Consider the following 13002-nt stretch of genomic DNA (forward strand, 5'->3'; position numbering starts at 1 on the left):
ATAATATCCAAATGTTAAAGTCATAAAACACACTGAACAGTACTTTCCTCAATGAGGCCAAACCCTCATTTGTAACACAAATAGAAAGAAGATTGCTGCCTAAAAAAAAGTACTGGTACCATCAAAGAAAAAACAACGAAACAACAACAAACAAACAAAAAAATGAACACCTGCGTACAGTATAGAAATGAATATATGAAGCTCCTATCAAGAAGCAGCTGCTCGAAAATGAAGTAATTCAAGACTACACAATTTCTATTCCTATCTTTGTTAAATTTGGGTAATCGGCAGTATAACATTAAACTTTTGTTAAAAGAAAAGGCTTTTAGATATGGTAAAGCTTGAGTCTTACATCCATTCTATGATAAAGCTTGGGTCTGTTCCGAAATGCTATCCCCCAGGCCCCAGGTTATCATCACAGTAAGCCACTGTAGGGGGGTAAAAAACACTTTAAACTGTGGTAGTGCTTTGCTTTTCCATCCCATGTTTGTCAAACTTGGAACAATGATTGGCTATGGCCAATAAACAAAGACAAAAGAGACCATGACAAAACTTTTTATTGCACCAGTATTCAAAGACACAGGAAATTGTGGTTGTGTTCATTGCATATCACCATGTATTAACAAAGACCGAAACAGACTCAATGCTTGCCACACACTCACAAAGCAGCTAGTAAATGAAAACAAAAGCAACGCAGTTGAAGGGAGGGTTAGACTTCTGTTTATAATTACATGATTATTTGCGTAAAATCAGATGAATATTGAAAATACAGTTGGAACTTATGGAATTTACTTTCAGCTGAATGCAAATATTTTTTTCTTTTCTCGTTCAGCCCTGAGCTTGAACAATGCCTCAGTGTCAAAATTTGTTTTAATTACACATACTTAACCATGACCCACTAGTGCCAGGAAGAAAATTTGTTTCATTAAAATGGTGCACACGTTCCTAGTTATGCAAGGAACTAACTCCTACAGCATTTCTGGCTGTGCCCCCACATGTCAGTTTGGAGGAAAAACTGATTGGTTTCAGTATATTTTCTTCATTTTTCTGCATCAGGGAAACCTGCTGATGATGTCAACTCCCTAGGGTTGAATGGGCTAGGGAACAGCATTTTTCTGAAGAGCAGTGTGAAATGTTAAACATGACTGACGAAGAGTCCTGTACCAAAGTATCCCATTAAGCAACACATTGTTGATGCACGCATGATGACACTGGAAAAAAAAAATGGTGATGGTATTATGTACAACATTTATGGTTTCACCAGCTGCCATGGCAAAGCGGTTAGCACCGCAGACTGATGGCTGGGAGGATGTGGGTTGGAATTCCAGAGGAGGTGGGTTTTTCAGCCCGCGGCCAGCTCCTATCCAGAGTTGAGCGTACTTTGGGCTTAAATGGGAAGACTGGGACCACACAGTTAAGTATCATCCACTTCACGTATGCGTCTTTGGGTGTGTTGCTCTAATTTCCTGACCAACACTGCAAGTGTTTTTATCTCTCAGGCCTGGTTGACGCTGGGATATCATTATGACTGGAAGCGTAGAGTACAGACTTGCCACATAGCCCCAAATCTAAATGGACCTCCATAGCAGTAGCATCATCGTCATCCTCCTCCATCATCAACATAAAATTTTTTTTTAATTGTGGCCTTTCATGCCCTGCTCTCATGGTGACCACAGTTTTGATACCCCTCCACTTCCATGCTTGGGATAAGTTTTGTCAAGGTCTTCAGTGTCGGTGGGTTCATGGGCAACTGCCGTTGGAGGGATGTGGTGGCGGTCTCCACTTTGAGGGAGACTCGCACTCAGTCTGGCTCTGCGACTAAGCCATTATTGTCATCAGTAGGGGGCTTAGTAGGTGTTGCTTGAAGTACAGGCACTGATAAAGGTAAAATTGGGGCCAGTCTGTACCCCACTGATTTCCTGATGTTTACACAGTATAGTAGACAGATTCCAACTACAAATCAGTGATATCAGATATATCCGTGAGTTTACCCTTGCATCAGTTTATTTTCTGAGATAAAAGTTTTTACCCATTCATTTCATCCTGTAAACTCTTTTATGTATTTGATTTTAATTGTGAGTGAGGGGGGGACAGAGATGAGCAAGACGAGTTGAGGGAAGTGCTTACAGTAAAACACAAATTGTTGATTCACAGCTTTTATTCAAGTCTGTCTTTAAAGAATTCAGTCAAGAATACAAACAGTATTATATGCCTTCTGAAATGGCTTTGCACCTCAGCAGTGTTTGCGTCATCAACTCTAACAAGAAAGCACAACCCTGTCACTTCCTGGGCAGGGAGATTTTGTTTCTCATTAGAGACTTCTGCACCAGACGCTGAGCCTGCGCCATGTCGATCTGCCCTTCTTCCGTGCTGTAGCTCATGTCACTCAGGTCATCGCCGCCTCCTGCTGGTGCTGATGGCATTGCTCCAAACGCTGCTGGCATTGCTGCCGACCTTGATGGCGCCGCTCTGCTTGATGGCGCCGCTCTGCTCCTCATGAGTGAACCGGGCGGGGAAGATGACATTGCAGCAGCTTTCGGCTTCCATTCAGATCTCAAGGCAGCCATGTCAGAACACTTGGACATGTTTCTGACGTCATCAGAGGCCTGCGTCAAGGCAGCTTTGTTTCTCCTAAGCTGTTTGCTTCCGGCACCGACCGCTTCCAGTCTGTTAAGCACGTGGCGATGCAGGTCTGCTTCATCAATGTTTTCTTCACCCCTCTGCTGCACTTCTTGCATCACCAGCTGGTTCACCTGTGTGAACATGCCTCATGTTGAAAACAACAGCATCCACAGTGTTGACATCATAGAAATATTCATACTACAGTGTAAGCCGAGTTAATGTTAACTGGATACGCTGTAGTAGTGTTGACATATATATATATATATATATATATATATATATATAGACATAATACAATGTATAGTATGTTGATTTTAACTGGATAAGCTGTAACAGTTTTGATACAGATTTTTTTTTTTTTTTTTTTTTTTTTTTTTTTTAATTATACAGTAAGGCTGGTGTTGCATTGTCAGCCCAAGCTGATGTTAACCACAGGATAAGTTGTTGCAGTGTATTCTTAAAGACGACTAGTTGGACTTTCTGCTTTATTCCATAGCTGCCCTAATGTTCACTTCATTTGGCTAATTTTATTACAGCTTTAGTTTGCTCACAGAAATAAATACTTTCTCTTCTGTTTTGTGGTATGTGTGTGTATTTGTGGTGTGTTGTTCATGAAAAATCACCCTTCCAGCAAGATGCCTTCTGTTGTCTTTGTACATAGCACAGATTTTGTCACTGCATCCTTGGTTGATCTGACAATGAAGGGCTACCGTACTGCCCTTGTGTGTTACTTTCTATGGCTGTGTTAAGAACTCAACAATCTCTGTCTCTCACCTGCTCCATCCATTGCTCCAGGGACAGTTCCTCTTGAGCCCCTCCCACAATCACAGCAGTGAGCGCGCCGGCAGCAGCCAGAGGCACGTACTGTCCCCCAGTGATGTAAGCCAGGGCAGCAAAGAAGTCCTTGTAAGGCGTCAGCGCTGGTTCGCAGCCTGCCACGTACAGCGTCACTCCTTTCTCAGCCAGCTTTCGTGTCAGGTCCATGGGGTCATTACCAGCAGGACAGCCATCGGGAAACCCATCTCCTGAAGGATCCAGGCCATGTGGAGGGGCATCAGAGATCAGCACGCAGATTTTGGTGGCGTGTGGCCGCCAGGATAGCTTCAGTACCTGCAGACATTGCAGTTTATCATTCAGCAATTTACTGACAATCACGTAATTGCTACTGTTTACACTTCAGTGGTTTTGAGGCAGACTCTGATAATATAAGCTGATCAATGGGTACAGATGGTGTTGATCATTGTATTTTGATGTATCTGTGTTGGGGTTGGAGTGGGGTTAATAGGATTATTTTTTCTTACAGTATTTTCAAAAAGTGGAAAATGAGTCAAACAGGAGTGTAAGATTCCAGCAGTACCCTGCTATCTAGCCAAGAACCCATTTCTGAAGCTGTTAAAAAACACACACACAAAAATCTCAGGACTTAAATTTCCTCTGACCCCCACCTCTCTCTCTTATCCCCACTGGCACAAAACCTGGTCCAGTACACAAAAGACTTACATCGTGCAGGGCATCAGCCACAGCCTCAGGACAGTCCCCACCCCCTGATGCATTGGACGCCTCCAGCCAGCCCTTCATGGTAGCCACGCTGGTGGTGAAATCATGCACCTGGGTGACATAAGTGGTATCCTGGGGCGGGTGGTCGCGATACTCCACCAGGGCCAGGCACAGGTCACTGCTCTCCTTGGCCACAATGTCCTCCACGATGCGGCGGATGTTGGCGCAGGCAGAGGCAATGTAGGACCCCATGCTGCCCGTGGTGTCCATGGCAAAGGCCAGGTCCAGGCAGCGACTGTCGTGCTGAGCCAGCTGGGGCTGACTGATGTCCATGTTAGTCTCCATGACGTCACGGATACTGCTCACTGGCCCTGCTCTGTCACGCTCACTTGTTTGTCTCCAGGTAGTCTTCTCAAATGGTGGATAGTCTGTTGGGGGTGGGGGGGGGGGAATGCAACACTCATTAATATATATATATACACATATATATATGTGTGTGTGTGTGTGTAGCATTTTTATTGACCCAGGTTTTGACACACAGACCTGCAGGTATCTGGAGAATAGTTCTGTGCGGTGCCCAAATGGCTCTTCTGAGTTAAGGGAGAAGAAGAGTCTCTCTCTCTCTCTCTCTCTCTCTCTCTCTCTATATATATATATATATATATATATATATATATATAGGCTCTTTGATCATGCTTCTCCTGATGAAGTCCAAGTATATGGCGAAAGCTTGAAAGAAAGAATTTAACTCCATGGGAACATGACATAACTTTTTGTTCCTCAATATTGATAGTGAAGAACTGTGACTCTCAAACTAGGACTTGGGGGCAAGATTGCACTTGCTCTTATTGCTGCAGCTTTGGGGACGAGTTGGCCTTTGGGGACCATCCCAACACCAACTGTCTTAAAGCCCTCTTGGCTGAGAGAACTGGGATGTAACTTGGGCAAGACACTCTCTATGAAATCAAATACTATCCCATATAATTAAGACAGCAGTTGCCACCTTGAATCTGCTGTGCTGATGGCCAAAGTGACTGTCTGACTAGCATGCATACATCAAGAAGAAAAAAAACACAGAAATAAATTATATGAGTAGACAGCATGTGCTTTTTATTTCTTTTTCTTTTTCTTCCTTTTTTGTTTTATATATATATATATATATATATATATATATATATATATATATATATATATTTCAAAATTTTGTACTGACAGTGACCACTACACAACTCTTACATCCCTCCTTGTGGCATGGTGCCTGTTGCTGCCAGGTGTCAAAATCAATATATTATACATATATAAACATATATAGATATATAAGTATGATCAACATGGGAACAGATAAGTGACTGAAAATTTTGTGTGTGCATACACACACACACACACACACACACACTCACTGTGAACATATGTTAAACTGAAGAACAAACACAAATCAGAATATGGAACGAATGTGACATCATCTCATTCTAAACAAACCAAACCAAACCAAACAAAAACACTTCCAAAACTATTATATGCTCCACCCTCCACCTCCCCTCTATCTTATATTTCCTCCACAAATGTTAAACAGCAAACATGAACCAATCTGCATACTTTGGTGCCTGCTTGAAACTGAAACTGAAACTCCAGGAAATTACAGATGCAATATTTATTTGTGTATTTCCGGGAACAGTGTTAGCAGTTGTTCGAAAATCAGTTTGGGGCTGAAAGGTTGCACAAATTCCATGATCATTTTGTCTCCTAGATTTTGTTTTCATTCATTGTGTCAAATTAGTGAGAAGACTTTGTCCTTTGTTTGGTGGTGGTTGCATGTATTTTTGTTTTGCAATTTTCTTTTTCAACAATGGAATCTTCAGGACAATCTGAACATGCAAAAAAAGAAAAGAATTTAGTCCATTAAACGGCCATGCCTCTTTCAAAATTCACAAATTGTCTATCAAAGTAGATGAAGCATGACCAAATGGAACAGTCTAGCACCTTTTATTTGATTCTTCTTTTTTTTTTTTCTTCTTTTTTTTCTTTTTTTTTCTTTTTTTAATCATATATACCTACTTCACAGCCATGTCATTTTGTGTTACATCTCAGGATTCAGGAAGTGAGGAATTTGGTAAAACTGTACACAGCTCACAAGCACACACACACACACACACACGTACACAACATGTTGATCTATCATACGCGCATCTGCTCTCTCTTTGGCCCAGAGGGCTGGATGTAATTCTCAGTTATGCTTGTTCCACAACCCTTTTGAATTGACATTAGTTTCTCTCTCTCTCACTTTCTCCATACCAGGTGGGTGGATCTACAAAAAAAAATAAGGTTATGAAAATCTATTTCATGCCTGATGGCAACTGATAAACACGTAAAATGTGCATGTCGTATTCTTCGTTGTTGAGGGCCCACAATCATACAGGTTGATTATTCTGGCACCCAAAACTGTTGATTGCAGTTCCTCTGTGTGTGTGTACAGCTGTGAATTTTAACGTTGAAAAGCAAAACAATTCACAAAATGATATTCAGCAAACAACTCACCTGTCGACCAGATTCCGCGATCAGTTTCAGTTTCAGTAGCTTAAGGAGGCGTCACCGCGATCAGCAACTGCAGAATAAATGCCTCGACGATCGTCCTGCCCCTCCCTGGTCTACCTTTAAATGGACTGCAACAATGATGTCAATGCGTATTTTTAGCTCATTGGTAATCCCCAGTAAGGCTACGAAAATAGTTGTTGATGGTCCGCTTAGATTTGTTTCTTTTTTCCTCTTCAGTTTCCTGTCGTGGACCTCAGAGCGTGCGGACTTACCCATGTAAGCTACATCTGCTTTAAAACAAATGTTGGTTTTGTGTCTCCGGGCGTGTGTGTGAAGCCCCGTATAGTAACTTCCGGCTGTCTGACACTTGTTCGAAACTGTTACATTTTTTTGGTTTGTTTGTTTTAATTTTATTATTGTGCCTTGTATTGAAAATGAATAAAATATCTGAAGTAACATGAGTGTTTTGAGAATGTAAGCATAATTGATGACGTTTTTAAGCAAAACGTCAGAAACAGACTGTAAGCAGGTAACATGTCACAACCTTACTCAGTCTCCAAAAATAAAATCAATGTCACAGTACTGTCTATTTTTAGATACAAAAAATTCCCAATGTTTTGGCATGTAAGGTTGCAAAAACAAACGATGTTTCAATCAACTGAGACAAGCGAGCGCGTGCACGTGTTCCTGCGTCTGTGTCTATGTCTGTGTGAGGAAGAGAATGCTGCGAACATGTCACGACCTCCAACCTGAAGCTGAAGTCAGTGACACATGTATACACGCTGTCCATGCAGTGGCTGGCATCCACACGCGTGTGCATACATGTCAACGTGCCAAGATTCTGACTGACTTATGAACCTCCTGCATAAAGTTGAAACTGGAATGAGGACCCTCGAGTGGCATGGGGCTGTGTGTGTGTGTGTGTGTGTGTGTGTGAGCATAAACACTTAAGTGCCATATGTGTGGCATACTCGAAAACTGACATGTGCTTAAAATCGGGAGAAAAAAAATTAATTCAGTGGTATGAATAGTCACATGCATCAGATCACTTGTACAAAGAGAACTCAGAACTCAAAACGTTTTTGTTTTGTTTTTTTATTCAAGGATTAAGATTTTTGGCATGGACCATTCTTCCAATCTGTCCTTGCTAATCTACATCTGTTACAATAACACACATACACACACACTCATATATATATATATATATATATATATATATATATATATATATATATATATCTTGGTAAAAGTCGACTTACGTGTGATAAAAGAGGTGACGTATCAAGCCACAGGCTCTTCTTCAGGCAAATGAAATGAGTGAGTGACAGACAGAAAGATACAGACAGAGAGGGAGTGAGTAAAGTTCAGGAAAGGAAAATAATAAGAAGTCACAGGAAAGGACACAAAAAACAAAGCAGGGTGAGTAGAACTGTCAGTGTGAGTGTGTGAAGGAAAGAAAGGGCTCTGAAAGGGAAGGGTGAGGGAAAGTGGGCGGGGGGTGAGAGGGCAGGAGTGAGGGAAGGGGGTGGAAGAGACTTTTAGTGTTGGGGACATATGAACAAGAAAGTAAAATAATAAGTGAAAAAAAGGATAAATAAATAAATATATAATTGAAAAAAAAATTACAACACACACACACACACACACACAAAACCCAAACAAACAACAACAATGAAAGGAAAACAAAACAAAAAAAACAACACACACACACAAACACAAAAAAAGAAAAAAGAAAAAAAAGGGGGAATATATAAATAGATAAATACAATAAAATGAATTAAAATAAGAAAGTATATAAACAAAAAACGGGATGAGGGGTGGAGGAGAAATAGAAGACAAGAGAAAGAGGGCAAGGATCAGAAAGAGGTTAGAGAATGCCTGAAAGACCACTGCCATCACTCTTTGGTGTTGAGTCCAGCTGGGGTGAGGGTACCAAGGCGGGCAATCTCGGTAGACTCCATGAAACGCCGGTACAGGCTCGTGGACTGGTTCTGCCAGACAGAAGCGATCCTCGCATGGACAAAACTGTGAATGGGGCTGTTGACATGGGTTCCCACTGGGTCACTGTAGCCAAGGCGCATGGAGCGCAGGTGTTCAGTGAAGCGCTCGCTCAGGCTGCGGTAGGTTTCACTGGTGTACATTTTGGCACAAAGGGTGCAAGTAAGGACATACACCAGGTTCTCTGACTGGCAGTTGAAGTGCGCCATAACTGTGAATTTCCCAGTGGGACCCGTGAGGGTGGTGGAAGTATCCATGAAGGGGCGGGTTTTGCACCCTTTCCGGCCACAAGGACTGGTGCCAGAAGGGAGAGTGGGGCCAGATCTACGAACAGCAGCTCGCACTCTCTCTCTCTCTCTCTATATATATATGTATATATATAGAGAGAGGGGTGGGGAGGTGTGGGGGGTAGCCAGTCAGACAGAGGACTCACAGCTGTAAAAACTTGAGAAATTAAAGATTGAAATATCTCTCTCTCTAAAGCTAACAAGTCCTTAAACTCAGCTCTACAAATATATGCCTCTTAAGGTACGTTATATCAAGTTTTTGTTCTTTTTCTTTTAAATACAAAAATGCTGTCCCAACTATCTGGGCTATTTGATTATAGTGGACCCAGTGTCTTGCTCTGCCCAACTCACTTAAACATTCCACCAGTGTCCGTACACGACATTTATTTTTATCTCATACACCTAAAACAAACAGGCAAACGAGGTCTTGATGGCATAGATGGTAAAATCTTAAAATCCAGTGCTCCTATCATTGCCGATTCCCTAACTTATTTATACAATCTTTGTATTGATAAAAATTACATTCCTAATCATCTTAAACAAGCGAAAATAATTCCACTGTATAAATCTGGCGATAAAACTAATCCTTCTAACTACAGGCCTATTTCAATAGTTTCAGTTCTTTCAAAACCTTTGGAAAAACACATTTATAAGCATCTCATGTCTCATATTTCAAAATATAATTTACTCCATCCCAACCAATCTGGGTTTCGAATAAATCACTCATGCCATACCGCACTGACTAATCTAGTAGATGAGTGGCTTATGAACATAAATGACAACAAATTCACAGCAGTATTGTTCGTTGATTTTGCGAAAGCGTTTGATGTTATTGACCATAACCTATTACTGAGAAAACTAACACTTTACAGAATTTCCGAACATGCTTTATCTCTCATCAGATCATTTCTCACTAATCGCCAACATACTGTTTCTCTAACCAATGCACAATCTGGATTTCAGACACAACTATTTGGTGTTCCTCAAGGATCAGTGCTTGGTCCCCTTCTTTTTTCTTTATATATTAACGACCTTCCTCTATCTATTACGAGAGGCTTTTGTGAACTTTTTGCTGATGACACCTCTGTTCATTCGAATCACTCTGACCTGAAAGAATTATCTATTAGCCTTAAAGAAAATGTTGATGAGTTGGTCAGATGGACGGAACAAAACCACATGGCTTTAAACGAGCAAAAAACTAAATACATGATAGTTACGTCTCGACAAAAACGACAAAATATTGATTTTAGTATACCGTCCATTTATATAGGTGATAAGAAGATAGATGAAGTAAGTAATCACAAAGTTCTGGGAGTAACCATAGATAACAACCTTTCTTGGACACCTCACATTGAATGTTCATGCAAGCAAGTCTCCCAAAAAGTGTTCCAGTTATCTAGAGTTAAGCATTTTCTAGATATTAATGCACGAAAACTGTTCTACCACGCACATATTCAGTCTTCGATAGATTATGCATCCACTTTATTCGACCTTTGTAGCGCCAGTACATTGAAGCCACTAGTCAGAATTCATAAGCGAGCCCTTAAAGTTGTACTCCTAAAATCTTCTACACTGACACCCGAAGACTACATTACACTTGATATCCTTCCCCTAACATACAAACTGCAATACAATAAAGCAATTATGATGTATCGAATACAAAATGGATTTGCTCCTTCTTCACTAATTGCACAGTTCCCCTTGAATCAGTCCAGATATACAAATAATATCATTATAAAAAAAACAAGAATCGATCTGTTTAAAACTAGTCTGGCATACTCAGGGGGGACACTTTGGAACTCCTTACCAGAATACATTAAAAATATAAGCAGTATCAGCTCATTAAATCAGCATACAAAACTTCCTTTTTAAAAGTCTAAACTCAAAGTAACACATCACAATATTTGATTTATACTCTTCAAGTCAAACAATCTGAGGGGGTTTTTGTGAATGCTTTTGTTAGTCATTGCTCACTTTTGTGATTGTCATGGGTGAGGTCAGCATCACTGACTCATGTCCGTAGGTCGTGCTGGTTCTGCCTGTCAGAAGCGATTCGATGGACAATGTGAAGGGGCTGTTCATGGTTTTGTCACTTAGCCAACGCATGGAGGCAGTGTTGTACTTTCCTCAGGTGACGAATGTGTATGGTTTCACTGTGGTACATTTGGACAAAGTGCAATAAGACATCCCAGATTCTTACTTGTAGTTAAGTCTTTTTTTATTTTTCTTGTGGACGTAGGCTTGAATATCTTAAGGCGTTTTTGCACTTTCGTCAAGTACTGGTGCAAAAATTGGGCGATCTGATGCGTGCTCTCTTTCTCTATTATATTATTGTATTTAGAGAGAGAGGGGTGGGAGTGTGTGTGGGGTAGCGTGGAGGATCAAGTGTAAATTTGGTTGATTAATTCTCTTCTTAATCAGTCCTTTTTCTGTCCAAAGCCTGTGGACTAAATCAAGTGTTTTGTTTCTTTTACTGTGAAATCAAAAATTGTCCACTTTCGTTTCGTTTTGCCAGTGTCGCTTGCCAATCACTAACATCAAGTGTGTTTAACGACATTATTTTTATGTCCCCAAAACAAAGCACCAGGCTTGAGGCATAGATGGTAATCTTGACTCCATTTTGTCCTAGTCATTGCCTTCACAAAATTATACACTTTGTATGATAAATTCCCAATCATGCTAACAAGCGAGAAAACCACTGATATTCTGGCTACTAACTTTCTAACTAGGCCTAATTCAATGTTTCTTTCTCAATACTTGAAATAACAAGTTTAAGCATCATGTCTCATATTTCAAAATATATTTACTCATCCACAATGGTTTCTACATGATCCAGCAAGATATAAACATACATAAAAACATTACAACAGCTCAATCCAATGAGTTCACAGAACAAATCAAAAAGCATAATCCAACAAACAATAAAAAAATATCTAGTAAATAATTCTTAGATTAAAATTAAACACATTCCATAAAACACATTTCATAAAAACACACACGCATGCGCACACGCAAACACACCTGCACACACACATGCACATGCACGCCCAGACACATTAACATCATAACATGGGTGAATAGATCCAATCCAGTCACAGCTCTGCTTGCAGGGGAAAAGAGACTTATCCCTGTTGATTCTGGGTGGATGGATGGTGTGGAGGGTCAGACATTGCAGAGCCTGAAGCATTATTTCAAAGTGGGTCCATCACTAAGATCCAGAGACTAAGGCCCAATAAAAGCTATGGAAGCATTCTGACTCACCACCTCCAAAGAAGGCATGTGTCTTCTCGGCGGGCAAGGTCATGCTCACAATCTTTTGAGACCAGCATGGAGTATTGATGATAGATTTCCTGGCAAAGGGTCCAATCATGACACACTACGCTTCATTGCTGCAGACCATCAAAACCAAGAGGCATGTCATGCTGACCAGTGTCGCCTCCTGCCAGACAACGCCCCAGTTCACAACTTGCATGTTGCCCAGACAGATGCATGGTCCTGCTGTTATGGAATCCTTCCTCACCCACCTTACTCTCCTGACCTTGCACCATCTGACTTCTGCCTCTTTCCAACCATTGTCATTTTTGAAAGGCAAGCACTTCCCAGACAATGGAACGCTTATTTCCAATGTCAAGTTGTGGCTTCTGGCACAACATGCAGACTTCTACAGGAAAGATCTTTACAGCTGCATAAAGCGATGGGAGAAGGGTGTCACCCTTGGTGGTACTTATATAAAGACTAATAACTGCTAAGTTTCATTCCTCTCAGTTTCTCTTGGACTTTTTCTTTCATTGTACTTTTCCACTCTTCTGGGCTTTTACATGCATGCACATTTTTACCCCACCATTTAGGCAGGGGTGAACATGCTAGGTGTGTTGATACTTCCATAGCATAACAAACACTAACACGGATAATGTATGTACTTGATGTTCTGATGTGTGTGTCTGCACACATGCTGACCTGGGCGACAGGAAAAAATTCCACATTTAACCCACCATGCACAGCCAAGGTTTGAACCCAGAACCCTAGGGTTGCAAGTCCAGTGCTATCAACACTCAGTTGTCCACCT

The 13002-nt window shown here is 41.0% G+C and overlaps 1 protein-coding gene across 1 annotated transcript; it reads right to left on the reverse strand.

Annotated features, from left to right (window-relative positions):
* Positions 1-539: 539 nt before the first annotated feature.
* Positions 540-6883, reverse strand: LOC143281318 (uncharacterized). Its single transcript, XM_076586508.1, has 4 exons — positions 6655-6883; positions 4123-4547; positions 3397-3732; positions 540-2753 (listed from the first exon to the last, which is right to left on the reverse strand). Exons 2-4 carry the CDS (start codon positions 4462-4464, stop codon positions 2280-2282), a joined length of 1152 nt encoding a protein of 383 aa, XP_076442623.1. The 5' UTR covers positions 4465-4547; positions 6655-6883; the 3' UTR covers positions 540-2279.
* Positions 6884-13002: the final 6119 nt, after the last annotated feature.

This window comes from Babylonia areolata, chromosome 4 (genome assembly GCF_041734735.1).
Source record: "Babylonia areolata isolate BAREFJ2019XMU chromosome 4, ASM4173473v1, whole genome shotgun sequence".
In the NCBI taxonomy this organism is placed as follows: Eukaryota; Metazoa; Mollusca; class Gastropoda; order Neogastropoda; family Buccinidae; genus Babylonia; species Babylonia areolata.

What these genes read in the sequence shown, in the direction of transcription:
- LOC143281318 (XM_076586508.1), bottom strand. Translation starts at nt 4,464, where the DNA reads ATGGAGACTAACATGGACATCAGTCAGCCCCAGCTGGCTCAGCACGAC. An exon ending in TGGCTGATGCCCTGCACGAT is followed by an intron (nt 3,733 to 4,122) that starts GTAAGTCTTTTG and finishes CAATGTCTGCAG; the next exon opens with GTACTGAAGCTATCCTGGCG. An exon ending in TGGAGCAATGGATGGAGCAG is followed by an intron (nt 2,754 to 3,396) that starts GTGAGAGACAGA and finishes ATGTTCACACAG; the next exon opens with GTGAACCAGCTGGTGATGCA.